This window comes from Pelecanus crispus, chromosome 2, assembly GCF_030463565.1.
Source record: "Pelecanus crispus isolate bPelCri1 chromosome 2, bPelCri1.pri, whole genome shotgun sequence".
In the NCBI taxonomy this organism is placed as follows: Eukaryota; Metazoa; Chordata; class Aves; order Pelecaniformes; family Pelecanidae; genus Pelecanus; species Pelecanus crispus.
The window spans coordinates 25,893,781-25,913,502 of record NC_134644.1 but is presented as its reverse complement, the minus strand read 5'-3'; the positions used below and the strand labels follow the sequence as shown (position 1 = coordinate 25,913,502).

The window sequence follows — 19,722 nt, the reverse complement described above, 5'->3', positions numbered from 1 at the left end:
ATGCAGTAAGTGGCAAACAGGGAAAGGGAAAGATGATGCAGGAAAAAAAGTAGAAGTTACAGCAGATTATGAAGTCTTCTATGTTTTCCAGAATGCTCCCTGATCTTAGGCACTGACTTCTGCTCTCTGAAGAGTTTCTCACCAGTTAGTGTTATTCTGACATGCGTAGGCCAGGATTAGCTCCGGTTGTCTGCACAGTGGAAGGAATCATCTGTAACTCTTACACAAATGGCTTCAGACAAGAGGAATGGGAAGCAGCCTTGAAAATACAAGGAATTCTCTCCTGGGTCAGATCAAAGGTCTCTTTGGCCAGCATTCCCCTTGCCTGGGGACATTCAGGAGGCTGACACTGCCGTGCTGACATTTGGATCTTTGCAAAAACTCAATCAGACAGACAATCACCCTTGACGGAAAGCTCAGTGATGTAACTGAGACCATGAAGCCTATGGAATGGAACTGGCACCAAGTTTGGCATTACATCAGCATTGTATTTTTCCTCAGCTGCATTACTTCACATTTGTCTATGGTGAGGTTCATCTGCACACCTACTCTGTTTTGTGAGGTCTTGCCACAGACTTCTTCACAACTGGTCCTCCATTATCATCGGCAGACTTGGAGATCTCATTACACACCCCCTTCTCTAGGTCACCACCATGCTAAGATGAGTCCTAGCACCTATCCCTGGAACACCCTAAGGCTCATCTTTTCCGTTCTGAAAAATTATTTGCTCTCTACCCTTTAACAAGCTTTCATACAAAATTGGTTCTTCAGTAACCTCTGGTGTGCAATATTGTCAAATGCTTTGAAAATCCAGCTGTATCACACGCACTAGGTGGGATTTTTATCTCTGTGCTCACCAGCACGTTCCTAGAACCCAGGAGGTCAGGGAGGCAGGATTTCCCCTTTGCAGACACCACGCTGACTGTTTTCCATACCAATCTCATTTGTCCAGTGCTTAACTGATCTGAATTCACTCTGTAGTGATCTAGATTAGTGGAATTTCAAGAACATACAGGAAGAAGACTGCAGCATTAAAGCAAACTTTGGTACTTCTGCAATACAATAGGCAAAATTGTCACCTTGGAGATTACCACCTTCAAAACTTGCAAACCCTGTTTTTCCAGGGCTGAGGACTTAAGAGGTCATCTGGTTATAAGAAGTGCCAAGTTCATACAAAGAAAAAAGAAGTAATGAAAAGAAGTAATGGAAAGAAGTAATGGGAGCTTGAAGGACTCTCCTGGAGGGCAAGAGTGGTATGTGCGTGTGTGATTCCTGAACTGATGCATGGGAAATAAGTAACTAGGGCTGGTCTGAGAACACCAAGTGCCTGATTCTATTTCAAGCCAGCTGACAAGTAGGGGTATGAGAAAGGTTGCCCTTGAGATGCAGGTCAGAGATGTAGCGAGCTCAGGAACTGTGACAGAAACACTGCCATGAAAATCCACCACAACTTGGGGTAATTAAACATTTCCTAATCCTTTTTGCTGTGCTGCTGCTTGACAGCTCCTTGCACAGATTGGACTGAAGGTCAAATTTAAAAAAAAAAAAAAAAGAAAAAAACCACATCTCTGGACCGACTGCAAATAACTTTATCTTCATCCTGCATCTTACTTGATCATGTTAGTACACAAACAGATTCAAGCTTACATGACTCTCAAAGTGACTTTGCTTACTCGATTACCCACTTATCTGCCACTCAAGCACTTGACTCAAAGTGACAGCTCAAAAACTCTGCCCTCTATTACTTTTTCTTGTTTAGAAGCAATTGCTAAATCAGTAAGAGAAAAGTCACTCCATTTGATTAATAATACATACTGATGGTCGAGACAGTCAGAAGACCGATAAATTTGTTAAGCTGCTGAAATCCACTGGCAGTTTTCTCTAGGTCTAGACTTACCTTCTGCCCTTCCTGCTTCGTGGAAGCTCACAAGACCACTAAATAGTTTCTTTGTAAATTGTGTAAGCTAGGTGAGGAAAATTTGTGATTTTCAGCAAGTCTTCCTGTAAACAGTAAGCCTAGTTATTGATACGGCAAGTGAATCAACCTGGGACTGTTTGATATGGCAATATAACGTAGCTGCATATTTTGATTTCTATTTAAGATGACAGGACATAAGATACAAAAGCAAATCTCATCAAAGATGTGCGAAAGAAAACACCTTTTTCTGACCACTGCTTTATGGTTTCCCCACTATCTATTCCCTTTTGCCTCCCTTCACAACTTTTCCCATTCATGGATGGTTTGGTTCATTCATTGCTTGCACATTGCCCAGTCTTCACCACTTCACCGTGGCTTAAAGCAGCAACGAAGAGTCAGAGTGGAACAAAGAATTTTGTTCTCATCTCTGACATTTAATATCTGTTGCAGGAACTCAGCATCAGAAAAGAAATCAGAGATTGTTTTTTTTTTTGATAACTGAAGTGTGTGGTTGAGGACAAATGCACTTGAACTCACACATAACCAGAGATACATGACAAGAGGACCTAGACATGAAGATGACACAGAGTTGACAAAATAGAGCTCAGGGCTTGAGAGCCAACGCACACTTCTAAACATTTCAACATTTGATCCTCTCATGCCAAGTCCAAAGCCTTAATGATGCCACAACAAAGACTAAACGTGTTTGCTCAGCCAGAGATCGAGTATAAACCATGTGAAGCCATTAAAATAAATTAAGGAACTACAGGTTTTGGATTTTGTTGGAAGGTATCAGAATTGTAACCTTTTCTTTTAAGTTTTGGGTGAAGCTGCACTTGGGGAATGGTCTCAGAGGATTCTGTCAAGTGTCACCAAGCAGAAACCTGGCTTTAGGAATATTCTGGAGATAATGATACTTCAACCATGAAACGCCACTCTCTACCTACTTTGAGAAGCATTCCCTCCTCTGTCCTCCAAGTGGCTGTTCTAGGACCAGGCCAACAGAATGGAAAAATCAATCAATTGACAGCAAGCTTGGCCCTGCTGTCTTAAGTAAGATGAGAGCATGTGAGCCTTGAAAAGCCTCCACCCATGCAACCTCCCCAATTCACACTTTGAAGCACAGGGCAGTCAGAGATGCTGGCTGATTAGAGCCCCAAAACTGAAGGCGATCAAGCCCAGAGACAGGCAGGAACTGGGGGCACAGCCACGTGCAATTGCTGCCAACTTCCTCACTCCCATCCTGATCATCTCCCCATCACTTCCTCTCAAAGTGTCTTTTTTCCTCTTCACTCTGTTCCTGTTTGGCCCCTGACACTCAGCAGAAGGAGGGGAAGAAGAGCACGCTAGCTGATTCTTTCCCACTTCTTTCTGGACCAGCTGAAAATCTAGAGAACTGCATGTTCAGCAGCTCAGCTGGGGGCATCCGAGAGTTGCCAGACACTGGCATGCAGTTCAGAGCCACTCCTCAGGCACGTACATGGTGTAATAAGAAACTGCAATTTGGCACACAGATTTTTTGAAAGGATAGATGATAAAAACTACGTATGGGAGTCTGAAACAAAGATACTGTAAGAAAAAAAAAACACAAAATTGTCTGTTTTTCAAAATTATTTCCATACGCCTACTTAATAATCAAATAACAATTAAGCAAGACATGGTACAGACAACTTAATGGACTCATCATCAAATGCAAGATTTCAGAAGTGGCAAAAAGTATGTTCCTGCATTAAGGTAAGTTAAAACAGCATGCTGCAATCTACTAAAATTCTCTTTACATGAATAAATTGCACCCAGCAGCATTACTCTTAAAGCTGACCCACTTGGGTTTTCAGTACTGGAAGTTCTGTTCTGTGGAAAGATAAACACACAGTTTAACTTTTTCATTTCTGAGACTGCTCTTCTTTTCAGATAGTGATACCTTCACTACTAAAATTAACAAGCAAAAATCACTAAGTTAAAAAGGGTAAAGAAAGAAAAGAGAGAATAGGGTGAATGAAAGGAAAGTCTGAGAAAAACAGGTGATTGGCAGAGATATTATGGCTCTCAGGCTTCGGTTATGCTGTTTCCCTACTTTCATTTTGTTTATATGTTGCATCCCTTCTATCTCTTTTGTTGAAAAAGTGTGCAGGAGGGGAAGCTCATACTGAAAATGATAAAAGCCTTTGTTCACACACCTGAGAACCAAAGATACAGCATTACCTCTCCTTCTACAGCTGTTTTCCCAATTACTTGTGGCTACACTGAAATACAAAGACTAGCAACCTTTCTACTGATAAGCCAAATCCAGTAAAAGTAAGGAGAAAACACGCACAGGAAAGCAGAGAAGGCTGCAATTAATATACTGAAATAAGGATATTTCCAATCCAATTAATTGCTCCAATGAACACAGCAAAAAGAAAAAAAAAGGGTTAAACAATCTGAAAAGTCTGGGGATTGTTTGGGGATCGTTGCATTTTTTACTAAGCTTTAAGGCTGCTGTCCACAACAGTCTCATTAAATTAATAGTCATCTTGAACTGTGTAAGCAAAATTATACAGTATTAGATGTCCAGCTTGACATTTTGTATAAATTTGTATAAATTATAGCCTACGCGATAAAGCTAAGGCTTAGTATATGGTAAGTCTGGTTAAGATACATTTGACCACAGTTGTTACCATTTGATGCCCACAACTGTGGCTTATGAATGACAAGCTAACATGGTGTATAAGATTGCACGGATTTCACTCAATCTTCTCTTTAAACATAACACAATTATTCTCCAGCAGTGCAGCACCCATTCCATATTCTCAAAATACTTTGGTTCTCCAAGTACTTTCCTACCTTTGAAATTGTAAGAAAGGTTGTCCCTCCTCCCCCATTTGTTAGAATACGTGACAGCCCTTCATATACCATAGCAGGTGCTGAAGAAAAATGCTTTTGTATTAAGTCAGGAATGTCACCTACTTGGGTCGTGAGACAGCAGGCAGACCTTTACCATTTTTGCAAAAGTTATCTCCAGGGAAAACCATCAGCATGTTTTATTTCCACACTATCCACTCACTCCTATCACAGACCATCATTCTTCAAAGACAGCCATTTGAATAATACTTCAGACTTGACAATAGCTGACAGATGAAGAAACATGAAATTAAACACTGTGCCTACTAATAAAGTGCTAAATATGAGTTAAGAAAAAAAGGAAAAAAAGAAAACTGGACCATTATTCCATTAACACTAATTACAATACAGATTCAGGAACTGGGAAACATGTATTTTTATATAAATTCCTGAGAAACTGTACACAGAGACACTGTTTACAGAGGTACTGTTTACAGAAGTAAAAACAGTGAAAGAATGGAAGTGAACGCTGTACCAAAATCAGTGATAAGTGACAGTTACTAAAGCCTAAATAGAGGCAGGTTCTTTGGCACTGGAAAGAAGGCAATTCACCTCATCCCCCACAGGCAAGATTTAATTCCCACCACACCTATGTGCTGTTAAGATTTTATTCTTCTGTCAGAAAAACAGCAAAAGCAAAAATGCATCCTTTCCCTTCTCCCAAACTCATACCTGATCACTTCTTTTAAACTAAATTAATTTAAAATTGTATGGAACAAAGAACTAAACAGAACCAAATTAAAGACGTTACAGTGCTTACTCTAGGAATAAAAAAATAACATGAACATCTTGAATACTGTACATTTGTTTAATGGATAATATACAGCAAGGGAGGTTATTTAAAGTGTACAAAATACCTGGGAACTTGCATTAGACTGGGGAGGAAGAAGAGCTCTTTGCTTGTTGCATCATACTGGTAAGCTAGTAAAAATGCTCAATGAAACACCTCTATGAAAAGAAAGAGGAAGTAAATCACATTATGGAAGTATCAAAAGAACAATGAAAGGATAAAAAAAAAATACTGCTTTATTATTGTACTGGGTCTGGCTAGGGCAGAGGTAACTTTCTTCACAGCGGCCCGTATGGTGCTTTGCTTTAAATCTGTGGTGAGAACCATGCTGATAACACACCAGTGCTTTGGCTTTCGCTGAGCATTGCTTGCGCAGCATCAAGGTTTCATTTTTCCCCTGCTCTGCCCGCTCCAGCAAGTAGGCCAGGGGTGGGCAAGAAGCTGGGAGGGGACACAGCTGGGACAGCTGGCTGGAACTGGCCAAGGGGATATTCCAGGCCAGACATCACCGTGCTCTGCAACAAAAGCTAAGAGGGTGGGCAGAGGTCTGCTTCTGGGAGGCGGTGATTGCCTTTGCATGACCTGTTCCCCCTAACCTCCTTTTCTTCACTTACTAAACTGTCTTTATCTCAACCCAAGAGTTTTCTTGCTTTTGCTGTTCCCATTCTCTCCCTCATCCCACTGGAGGGAGGGAAGGAGCAACCAGCTGGGCGGTGCATACTGCTGACCAGGGTCAACCCTGGGAAACTGCAGAATCTTACCAACTTTGTTGTTGTTGTTGTTGTTCATTATACATCAAGCTTACAGAAGAAAGTGTTTACAGGCTGATGTTTCTTCTTAAATTTAGGCACACATAACTATGTTTATTTCAAGAATGACCTTCTTCCAATTTTGCTAACTGAAGTAATTTCTTTTTCACATCAGTGGTATATCCAAAATACATATTAACATTTCGACAAGTGAGTTGAATTGTTCAAAGACAAATACGCTCCCCTTTCTCAACCCTTAGACATTACACTCTTGAAGATCTTTTTCCAGAGGGAAGAAAACTCCATCCAATTCTCACATTATGGTGGTACGTAAGAATGCACCTGGTGTATTTTCTCATCAACACCAACATCAGCTATTTCTGCTGTGTGAAGCTGTGCTTCCATGTTGTCTCTTATTTTTATAAAACAAAAAAAGATACAGTAGGGAAAAAATACTTATTTAGGAACATGGGAACAACTGTTTAAGTCACAGTTAAAACTGAATTCAAACACATGATTGTGACTATTAGCCATCTACATCAAGTAATAAAATACAGTTTTAAGAGGAGGAAAGATAATCTCTCACACTTAAATGTCACCATGGGAAAAAAAAAAAGTGAATCAGCAAACATTTCAACAACCAAAAGCATTTATAAAAAAATTAGTTCTATATACGTAGAAGATAGAAACATGTATTTCATGAAGTCTTTATCCACTCCTAGTTTTACAACCGGGGGTGGGGGGGAGCGGAGGGGCAGGAACCAAATCAAAACAACAAACCACCTTTGGGAAAAAACAACACCAGAGCCCAAAGGGCAAATGAAAACAAACGATCTTCCTGTATTCTGGAGTTACAGCTCTAATGGAAGGTGCTCAGCTTTATTCATTCTCAAATCTGCTGTATGGATTATCAGAATCCTGGAGAAGACCTGTAAAACAAAACAGGACTGCATTTATCTTTTCTTACCAGTATCACATAAAAGCCTTGAGTTACTGACCTCACTGTAATAGGCACTCCATATAACAAACCCAAAAGGCAATTCTTGTCTTACAATAGTTGCTCTATTACCCAAATGCTCAAGTATAATAAATTGAAAGTGTTCTTAAGCACTCTTATTTCTCAGACTATAATCATGAATAGGTATTTCACGATTTAGCAGGGAGAGAAAACATTTCTCTACAAAAAATTCTTACGGAAAAAACATTTCTCATTTGTTAGGTATACCTTACAAAATGCATTTGTGAGAGAGTCAAGTCTACAAAAATTTAAGCATAGAGATGGCTCAGGAAGAACAGATTTAGACTGGCCAGTTTATAAATTCAAATTATTATAACATCATCACCCTTTTAAAGTGTAAGATGCTGCTACTTTGACTTAGTTCTACTTCAATTATAGACAGCCATCTGTCACTTACAGTATTTCTGCAACAGGACAATAATCTCTAAGAACAAATGAAGATCACTTCTACATGCACTAAAACCTCTGGGGACCAGAACAAGAGCATCACTTAATCCAGGTTGCAGTATGTTTCCATCATGATGATTCTTAATGACTTTACCAGAATACTGTCACAGAAAGCATTGCAAAGCCATCCAATTATGCTGAGTGTCTGGACATGCATACCATCTTCTGTAAGGGTAGCTGAGCAATCACTGTTCCATACAGCAATTATTTCAAAGAGACTTCAAACCGCACATCAGATTTGGGCTAGGCAGAAGTACATACTGAAAATAAAGGAGTCCATAAGAGTCTAGAGGCTGACCTTTTGTTGTGAAAGAACAGGCACACTACTGCTATCTTTTCTACCAAGATTTTTATACTTATGTCTGGGCTCTTCTCTAGCTCATTTGTTTAGGGCATGGAGACAGAAGACAGCTAAGCCAAACAACCCCAATTCACAAATGTTCAGATTTACAGTAGTGGAAGAGAGAGATTACACTAGTCACTGCCAAATCTTGTAAGAACTCCCCTCAGACTTTTTCATACCATACCTCTTTTCCACATGCACCTGCACACAGATATTGAACATTCACTGTTCAATAGCTAAGTCAAAAGCTAATGGCACTGAAGGCAGACTGTACTTTTGTCTACCTTGTTGCACTCCTTTTGAACTGCCAGGTTATTTTAAGATGTCAATCAAGAAGCACAACTGCTTAGTGCCGATTATTGTATCAGTAACTACAATTAACTACCTGATAAGGAACAGCAAATATTAAGGAATAAGTATGAAAAATCCTTTAATTACTCAAATTTTACAAATTGACTGCTTGTAATCTTGTCAAAGTTAAAATCAAAACCAGCCTTCATACGTAATGGCCCTTAATTGTCAAAGAAGGGGTAAGCCAGTCACATTTATAAAACTTCAGCCAGGTAACATGGGTATAGTAGCCTGCGTCAAAGTTACTACCCCTTTCTGTAATTGCTTTTTAAAAAAATAATCTTTTAAGCATTTGTGCAATAAGAATATGGTTAGATGGCAGCACTGTCAAGATCTACAATATTTTGAGAACTTCAAATTTTTATTTTTTTAAACTTTTAGAAAGCATTAGCTTCTCAAATTTTAATCTTACCTTTCATGCATTTAAACAAAGAGTTGTAATGTCTGCCAAGTCTAATCTAGCTAACAAGTAAGTTAACACACAATAAAAAAAACCTCTTATCCTTGGCCTACCATTCAGCCTTTAGTGCCTTCAGGTAACATTCCTGCATTAATAGAACCCCAACCCAAATACACAGAAGAAACATTTACTTTATTTCCAGACCATCACTACCCCCTCCTTCATCCAGACATATTAATACTTCAGCAGCTAGAATCTATGGATCCTCATGTATTTAGCTACCTGAAAGACAACTGAGTAGTCCAATTTTCAAAAATTTTTGCAGTACTTCTATATTTAACCCCTTCCAAATACAAAACACATCTACACATTTACAGAAAATTAGGAACAGTACTAGAAATTAACATATTTTTATTACAATTGGCATTGCATAAACTCCCTGCACTTTCTAAGTTCCACTTAGAAATCAAGGCACCAAACTTCAAAAAACGTTCCACAAAGTGGCAAGGGGTGGTAGCAGATTCCCTGACAAAATTAACCTAGGTTGCATACTTCTCTCTATATAGTCTGAAAAGTGCTTATTATGTCTTTTTCATTCAAGATACATACTTGACACATCACAGGTCTGAAAGTAGCATAGTAAACACTAGACACTGTTCTCTTAGAGTTTGAACAGCTGAAATCCAATGAAAACAGTGTTCTACATCCGGTAACGCCAATTCCAAATTAATCAGAGGACAGTGTAAGACTCCTGATAAACTTTTCCTATACCATTCTGAGGGGGAAATACACTTTTATCTGCCCCGGCCCCAAAACACTCAGCCAAAACCCATTTTAGATAACTAGTCCTCACGTGATGTGTCCTTTTTAGTCATTATTGCAAATGTGATTCCCAGTAGTACTTGCTTTAATTTTACTGAATTATGTTTAGGAATGAACAGATAAAATTACCACCAATCAGGCACTAGTATGTTTAAGTTAAAGTTCTCTGATCTGTTTTATTATACAATACTTGAACTTAACAGGCCTTAAGAACTATGGGTCAATCCAGTGTGAGTATTATTGGTCATGACTTCAGAAATTCATCTCCCAGGAAAGAAGGTACTCCAAGGGAAATGGCAAGCCCTCCTTCCAAATGAGGATAACCACAGAGGTTGCAACATCTGATAGACCTTGCTCTCAAATCTGCATCGAATATTTAAATTTCTTTTATCCTCAGCATTCTAAGTACATCGTAAGATTACATTAAGTGAGAGGAGGGAGACAGCAGCTCATCACTTGCACCAGTTCTTACTGAAGAAGTTGTATTAGGCTCCAATAAGTGGACAAAAGCAATCTAGAGACACACAAAAAAAGAAGCATGACAAAAAGCTCCTGTCAGCTGCCACAGCTGCTCTTAGCCGTGACAGTCAAAGAGGAGCTGCAAGCCTATGCTAATTGGATAGCATGTCTGGTTGAACTCAAGCTCACGTGCTGCCTTGAACCAGACAAGAGTTGTCTCTCTCAGCTATTTCCCATTTGACATAAGAGTGACTACCCAACTTGTAATTTACACTTACAGCTTCAAAGAAGCTAGATGTTTGTAGGTTCAGGAGTCTCGTTTGCAATAAAGTCCATTACATGTTACTGCTGAACTTGAATATTGACACACAGGACACTTACTCGAGAACTTCTAACACCTTACTTCTGTTTACCTTAATTTTGAGGTTAATATTTGACCTACTTAGCAGTATTTAAAAAACACCCAAAAATTTGAAAGGTATAGTAATCAAGTATTTTTCATTAGCTTGTATGAAGTAACGAGGCCTCCTAATATGTATGAAACTACAAAGCAATAATAAGAAATTAATACCTCTTTCCACCAGTCATTTATATTACATACTACGCTAACTACACAGCTTCTCAGTCATTGAGATCTGACCCTCATCACATCAGCACTGCTCAAAAATAGAATTAACAACTGAAATACGAGACTGTATACATTGCAGAAAAAATGAACTAGTTATATGCTGCATATCTTCACCCTTTATTACACTTTTCCTCTTTATTTTTAACCCCCAAATTAACAACTCTATTCTTAACATACAAACTAAATAGCTTTAAGTGTATAGCAGTACAAGGTTTCCCTGCTTTGCATTCGGAACAGTAAAGAAGGTCAAGATAAAGCATCTATCTTGAACAGAAGGAACATTTACTGTGACAAATTACTGAATATAAAAATCAACATCTCACATAAAATAAAGGAAATAGTTAATGATATGTAATACTAGCTGATCAAAACCTTTGCAGAACTGCAGCAAGTGGTGTGGAAGCCCAAAATCATGAAAGGCAGTAATTTTGTAAAAATTAAGAGGTAGAATCCTTCCACCAATACCAGGCAAAATCATGAAATAATAAAGCAGCTTCTCACTAATGCTATACTGAACATACAATAGCAGCAAATGCAGCAGCAATTAAATTGTAGTTCCTTTGTATACTACACAAGCTGCAAAGTACTCTGAATTCTACTTTAAAATTTTCTGACAGTCAACATATAATTTGTGTAATCATAGTGCATTCATATATGTGAGCAAATGAAAAATACTATCAAATTGTGCAACAAAGAAACAATTCAAAGTGTGTATTCCTGGTTGCTAAAGCTCTCTATTGCTTCCAATGCTCCCAAAGGACTGTGGCTAGAGTGACACCTGCAATGCATTATAAATGTGTAATTACCATTTAAATGGGGCAAGGAAAGCTGGTGGATGAAATGGGAAAAGGCATTCCCTTAAAGCCAACCAAATACTGAAATTTCAGGCATGATCATCTTAATCTACAGAGTCAGGTTAACAAAGTCATTGTCATTCTGCCACTCATCCATGCCTACTTAACTGAGAATCCTCTCTGCAGTGCGTAAGAGTGTAAAATAATCTAGTGTCTCCATAATTATTTGCAGCAATTTTTATTAGATTAAGTTTAATATGCTAACATATGTATTTACTAGACAGTGAAAAATGAAGACAGAAGATCCAAGGCTATAGCAAGACTTAACTCTATTTAATGTCTCACTGAATTAATTTGACAACCATTTGTCTGTATCTGTTATCAGAAGATAAGCTATATACATCACCAATAATATTTAGGGATTTCAGAATTTATACCTATTTTGTCTTTCATTTTTCCTCAGTTATGTACATCCTTTCAGTATGTGCCAACTATTCATGTAAGAGTTAGGGTTTTTCTTTAGGACAAAAATGAGTTATGAGAATCCAGGCCTCAAATCAATATATCTGATAATATAAGTTAATCTTTGAATATGCAATAAAGCAAATCTGTCAATAAATAAACTTTATTTAGAAGTTTGCTATTGAAATTTAAGTTTTATAATTGAATTATGATCTTTTGCAAGTAAACTGCACTGCAAAACATAACTGCATGAAGAAATTAATATGCCTGACTCCTTATAAGAAGGTACACTTTCCATTAACACAATGAATGTATGAATTTGTTTTTAATTAAGCTGTTGATAGACTAACATGCTTCAAGTGGAAGCAAAATGACATTAGCTCTCAAAGCTGTGTGCATAGCATAGCTACAAGCAAGATTTGTTGAATTTGGTGTATGTATTCCAGAGGCACAGAACTACACAGTTGGATTCCTCAGGAAACTCAAATACTCCAACAAGATCCAACAAAGCATTCCACAAAGGTCTGAAAGTTAAGCAGTGAGAGAGAGAATTGTCTTCACTAAAATGTAGGACCATCCAGAGACAAGTGAACTAGTTTCACAAGCAGAATATAACTGAATGCAGCCTTCTGAAACATGACCTAACCCCAGTGCAGTGCTTTGATACACTAACTGCTATAACTGAATTCAGGACCTTGTTCACTCCTCTTAGCTGTGCTGCCTCAAGCAGATGCAAAATTATATATGTATCTGTACAGGGTGCTGCATGTTATTTTGGAGGCATAGCCATTTTATTAAGTTCTTCACCAGATCTATTCCAATGATTCAAACTTGTTGATATTGACTCTAAGGTCTCTTCTAAGGAGAAACAAACACAGAAAGTGTGTGTTGTTTTATGTTGTTGTTTGGATTTTGTTTGGTTTTTAAAATCTGGACTACTGTTGTCAACCACTCAAACAAACCTCTTGAAACTGAATGGTGGTTGGGATACAGGGTCAATTATCCTCTAAAGTACCACAGGACTGAAGTTCGTGACTGATGTTTAACAAAAATTACTTCTAGTTTCTACAACATTCTTCCTCCTGCAGCTCAAGCTTCACAGTGAATTTTTTCCTCCATTCCAGCAAAGGAGCATACATTTGCAAATGTTCCCTAAGGAGAGAATTCCCTGTAGAGATTGTCTGTATCACTTCTGCATCAGCCAAAGGGCAGGCTGCAGATTCATGAAGGCACTCCCAGACTCTGCCAATCAGTTTAACAAGAGGATGAAAATTAACAGTTTTGAGTGACTGTTCAGACCCCTAGAATCACCTTCTCTGACATTAGGGCAATTTGCATAATAAAAAGTGCAGCATAGTTTTAGCATATCTGTCTCTGAATACACAGTACTATTAACCCTATGAACAAATCAAATGAAAAGTGCAAGCACTGACAAGCCTAGATAATAAGAGCCTCGTATACAACACAGCAGGTCCTACAGTCTTGCAATATGCTTCTCCTACTGGACCACATCCCCACTTAAAAACAAAGAAAAAACACAGTTTTAATCCCTATATTAGGCTGCATCCTCCATCCTTCTTTTTTAAGCTTGATTTTAAAAGCTTGCTATCTGCTACTCACTCTATCCTCCTTCAATAACCATGAGTCTACTAGCCAATTTCAACTAAATTGGTTTATCAAGAACAAACACCCCCCTCCCTCCCCAAAATCAGTACTCTTAGGAAGAGACAGAAAGAACTACTTAGTTTAATCAATGTATTTAAATGCCCACCCCAAGCAAACACCCCATCCAGCACATTGTCTCTTGCCCAGTGGGAAAGTCAATGCAGGAAGAGAACAGGAGCATAATAGTGATGAGATCAGGTGTTCAGGTGACCGAAGACATGCATCAGTAGGAAATTGGGCTTGATTACTTCTGCTGCTCATAAAGCAGCTTGTTTCTGCTGTGATTTTTAATAATAATTAGGGAAAAGGAATCAATTCAGATACTCAGTATCAAAACAAGATTACCACATACCATACTTCTTCCGTATTTCATCATGCTTCAGTTTTCTTTCATGTTTCCTGCAACAAATAAAGGCATCAGAAGAAGATTCAGACTGTTTTGAGCTGTCAGCAAAATATAATTACATTTGAAAGAGACAACAGTATTTTTTAAAATTAGTATGCAATTACAAATTTCAAGAAAATCACATTTATCAGTTATATCTTATCTTTCTATACACACTTTATGTATCTATAAGATTCCCTATAACTTCTTACTAATCAATAATGTCAAAATAAGATATATTTGCAAGCATAAAGAAAAATACTGTTTTTTCTATGTAGAAATAATGTGTCCACATGTATGTACACATACGCACACTGATATATTCGTCTATACATAAGAAGCAAGGCGCAATATCAGAAGATTCCCTAATGCTTTCCAGCAGGGAGCATAATGGTAAAATTTAGCTGTGAATACACTGTGCTTCAGAATCCTAATTCAAGGTAATAGTTCTAAAATTATAAAAGGTACATTACTGTTTTGTTTAAGCAGTACAGCAAGTATAAGTGAAAACTACTAGTTTCTAAAATCCAGCATGGCATCCATGCAGAGAATAAATTATTGTACTATATAAAAATTGGATGCCTCTAGTTATGTTGTCTAATCATAAGACAGTTTTCAAGACTGTATATAATATTGCCAAACTTTAATTATTCAGATAAACCAAGTGCCTGCTGAGTCAATTTCTTCCCCTTCCTCCCCTCCCCTTTGCAAAGGTGAAAGGGGAAAAAATGAAGGAAGTTTAAATGGAAATCGTTCCATCATTCCTCAGATAATTTTCCTGTATTTCAAAGGGAACATCTATTTTGCTTAGTTTAAAAACAAAAAAAGCCTCTATACAACCGTTTCACTAGGATAACCCTGGATCTATACATTTTGAGGAAAGGACATAGAATTTGGCAAAACAATGTTCCTCTAAGCTAAAATACCCTGTTTGTTGCCCCTATCAAAATTCAACCCAGTTAGACAAGTTGTGACTTTAGCCCGATTCTAATTTGCACGTATCCAGCAGAAAGCTGCTAAGCACTGACAGCTTAATTCACCAAAGATCCCATCTGCCCTATGCATATTCCACCTCCAAACAATTCCTACTGCTAATCAGATCCTGTGTGTCCTCAGAAGCAATTAACCTGCTTCCTACGGAGCTGAAGGGCTGAACTGGCCTTTCCCTGCAACTGCACTTCTGAAAAGCATGCAGATAAAGCATGATCAAAAAACCAAACAAGAAAGATTGACTCAAAACCTCCCACTAGGATTTCCCTGAGATACCTATCTCCCTTATATCCCTTTCTACTATTCATCCCGTGCAACACAGGAAACAAAGCAACCCGGGCAAACTGCAGGAGGAGGAGGAACTGGGGATTCAGAGTGATGAAATTAAATTTATGGAGAGGAGGAAAGTCAGGACCAGGACTGAGAGGCTAAGAGAAAAGGAAGGAGGAGTCAAGTTTTCCTACTGAGGGTAACCTGACCACAGGATTCCTGCTTTCTGTGTTGCATAAGAGGAAGACATTACATGAGGCAAGGGGCCTCAGGAAGAGAACAGAGAGATTCTGCTTAAAGCAGCCTTCTCTGGTATAAAGCCAGTCCTTATTTCTGTATAGTTGCTATGTGATATTATGTGACCTCAAACTAGGTTTTTTTACTGGTAGTACTAATGGCATACTCTTCACTATTTTGCATAGCCTGTCTGAAGTAATGGAGACTCACTGCTGCAGTTTCAACTGAAATCTCAGTACTTCAGCAGTCAGAATCCACCCAGAACACAGAAAGCACTAAGTATATGCGTAAGAAAGGTAAGGGGGTGGGGGGCAAAATCAGGCTGCATAGGCTTTAAACCTCAGAAACACTTTAGGATACTTGCCTAGGCTATTCAAAACAAACCACCAAACATCTAAAATTCTTACGTTGTTTAAGTTTGAAAGGTAAAACCATTAATATTTGTGAAACATTCAAACTTTGAGAGGCAGCCACAACTATATCGTATCACCCATGACTAAATCCTTGTACAGTAAATAAGGCTTAAGTATACAGCAACTGAGAAGAATCGGATGCAATTCTGAACAGGCAGTCACTGAATCAGCCACGCAGAGGTGGCTTACTGCACTGTTCACATCTTGCATGATGATCAACTGAAGTCGCTTTACAGTCTTCCAAGTTGGTTCTGCTTCTTAATACTACTGCTATTACTCCATCTTCTGTATGCTAAATTCTTGGCTCTTCAATCCAAGTTGTCCCCACTGCTGTAAGCTGAGAAAGTATTTTTCCTAATACTAACAATTCACATCATAATTTTCCATGCTTGGTTCTTCACAAATGAACTGCAATCCCTTCTTTCCCTGTCCCCCTTCCTCATTCTCCCTTACCAGTACACTACTAAATTATACTTGGCAGTTTATCTCATTCAAGATCTCATTGCTTTTCATTGGTTTATCAATTTCTAACATATAAACCATGGTTTATAAATTATATAAATCTAACATATAAATGTACCATGTATTTGCAGCTGTAAATAATTAAATGTGTACAGAAAGAGACTCACTACTTGATGCTATGTTTAAAAATGATTTTTCATGTTAGAGATGACATGAAGTCGAATGAAGGACTAAAGCTATGCAATAAGATACCTGTTTTCCTTCAGTATTAGTCAAAAACTGAACCCCAGGTTTCCTTCCCTTCCTGCGTCTCACTGTAACTGCAAACTCTGCATATCACCAGAAATTTTCAGCCTTCTCAGTGAAGTGACAGCTAGTTTCCTCCTTTTGAAGACAAGCAGCGGGCCAATGTCATTGCCCTTACTCTTCATTCTAACAGCCATGTAGGTATTCCAAAAAGATACTTCCTCAGTATCCATAATAAACTGAATTTAAACACAAACAAGTTTTAAACTTACAAAGCAGACTTTTACTGTGTACCTGAAAAGTCAGAAAATACTAGGTGCTACAATTATCTTTACAAGTGGGGAGAAAAAAATAAAAAAAAAAACAAACCACCATCACACATTATGCAACTTGGGCCTCCTTACTTTGTTTTTACTGTTCACTAATGGAACCATGAAATGAAGCTCAGGCTAGTCCTGTTCTCCTTCCATTGCCAACTGATCTGAACGGCTGTATATGAAGTAGCTGTATCCCACAGAAAGAAAAACATAAGATGGCAGGAAAAAAAAAACCAGACAGACACAAGGTCAATGCTGTGCCTATTTTCCTCCCATGCTATTTAATCTGAATATCTATCCAGCTATTTTCAGGAACTATGCGAAAACTTTGCAGGTTGCAGAAAGGAAAGACCACACAGTACAATACAGTGTTTTCCTCTGCAGTTTGCTGGTCACAAAAGGCTTGTTGAGACCACTGATCTGTTCTACAGCCTGCTACTAGCAATTTGTCCTCCTAAGGACTTAGAGGAAGCAAGCAGTGGGTAGGGTGAGGTGTTCGGTTGCTGGAAGTGGCCTACTCCTCATGTTTTCCCATGACCCAACCAATCCCTCCCCAGCCACACAAGAAGTATGAATGTTCAAAACATGGGCAATACCCCAGGACTGCTGCTAAGGTCTCTCCTACAATTAGAACAGTTTCTGTGTTTCACAGACACACTCCTAAGACAAGCTAGGAAAGAGGGCTGCTGCTCTAAGGCTGCAGCAATCATTCCAGTAGAACAGTCTGCTCCCAACAATCCTAGGCTTAATTCAGGAATGGAGTTGGTCTTAGCTCTGTGTTGCTAATTACCTGGTGCAACACCACTTGCTCTGTGTGTGCGGAGAAAACCCTACGCTCCAGAAGTATCAGACTTCCTACAGATTAACTGTACCAAGAATTTAAAGCCAATACACAAATCACAGTGGAAAAGTTATGGTACACAATCATCCCCACACACCTGGTCATGAGTTTTTGCTTTATAATAAACATAAGTGTTGATCTAACTGAACAATGTAGCATAATATTAAGGATGTACGTTTCACTACAACAAGGCACATGGTTTTGACATACAACAAAATGTTGATATTCCTCACAGAATCCCTTCTCTTTAGAAAAGAACAAAAGCTTTACAGGAGAAATGTCACCTTCACACTAGGACTCTGCCTATTGCACTATGACTAGTTAGGAGTGGATTAACAGGTAGAAAAATTCCCTTTTTTCTGATCCATTGCAAGTCTTCAACATCACTTGTCCGAGAAATAGTGTGGTACAACTATGCATGAGCATACTTCCTAAACTGGCCACCTATTTCTTACCCGTCCATGCACATTCAGGTACGACACTTTCAGCTCACAAATTAAGATGTTTATGAAAACAAATTTGCATCTGTTCTCAGATAAAGTTTGGCACTAACTTGCAACAGTGAAAGGGGAAGTACTGCTTTCTACTCTGTCCCCAAATAAATGCTTTGCTTTTTCTGCATTCGTGCTGTCCTTGCATCCTGTGGATCCCAGCAATCTGATGGATACATGCTGAGACTGTTCACTGAATGCACACAACAGAACAAAAAAACACTCAAGAACCCCACAGAAACATGAATAGCTTTCTGTAAAACAAATTGGGCATAGCATAGAGCTAAGGAATGTTGTGCCTTGGGCATTAAAGAAAAGTAAGAATGCCGTTTCCATCAGCAGCTCGCAGTTACATCAGAAGTAGAATGCCTTTACACACAACCTAAAGGGTTAAATTACTGGTACCATTACACTTAAAAAATACACATTTTCAAAACAGTCATTTTAGCTCAACTACACTAGGAAAGATCTAATTCTCATCTTCCCTCTGCAGAGAGTTATTTCCTTTATACTTTCCTAAACAAGTACAAATGCAGAATACACATTACTGCAACAGTAAGTCTGAAAAATAAAATTTGTGCAGAACAAAGACAATTTGGTAAGTTTAAAAGCTACTAAACTGTATTACACAGCTCGTAGAAAAATGAAACATATATTGAACTGCCAGTATGTAATAGCTCTAAAAAAAAAAAAGTCAGAATCACAGAACCAAAACTAACCATTCAAACTTTGCACTAAGTCAAGCTCTGAAAAATTCTTTCTTGTTAAACATCCCCATTGTATCCTATCCTAATTGTTTCTATTGCCAACAAGTTTAGGAATCTTGTACAAGGCTAAAGGATCAATTTAACCCATTACAACAGAATCTATTCTGCTTCCTAATATCACAATGCCTGCTTCAGAGCCATAACCATTGTCAGATTCAGGGCAAACAGTTGCTGTATTTGCTTATATAACTTGGAAGAACCAGTAAACAGATTTGAATGGAGTTAAGATGAGCGATTCTCCCAGCTCCTGCCAGCCAGACACATGAGCGACAGTAGGTACATCTGTCAGAGAACCTCATTGGCTCCCACTTCTGTGCCCAGTCAGAAATGTAATATGTTTGAGCAAACCAAGCATGTTTGCCTACCTACCGTGTCTTCTTATGCACATTTGTAATAGAGAAACTTAATGTCTTCATGTGAAAGCTCGCCAAAGGGTCTCATCTGGAAGTATGCCTTGCTCCCTGTAGTCCCTGCTCATATTAACAATGATTCTGAGTTCAGGAGAAAACAGCAGGCATCAGCAAGTCAGTGAAGATGCCCACCTGTTACTTGGCAGCTGAGTATTTAGAGAACACAA

At 38.5% G+C, this 19,722-nt stretch overlaps 1 protein-coding gene across 1 annotated transcript in view; it reads right to left on the bottom strand.

Annotated features, from left to right (window-relative positions):
- Nucleotides 1-7,098: 7,098 nt before the first annotated feature.
- The window catches only part of LOC142592951 (pituitary tumor-transforming gene 1 protein-interacting protein-like), a 28,833-nt gene continuing 16,209 nt past the window's right edge, over nt 7,099-19,722 (bottom strand). The window contains exons 6-7 of the mRNA XM_075705731.1: nt 14,079-14,125; nt 7,099-7,266 (exon numbers count right to left, since the gene is read on the bottom strand). Of these exons, the coding sequence (XP_075561846.1) occupies nt 7,217-7,266; nt 14,079-14,125 (97 nt within the window). The 3' untranslated portion in view covers nt 7,099-7,216. The remainder of the gene's footprint in view (nt 7,267-14,078; nt 14,126-19,722) is intronic.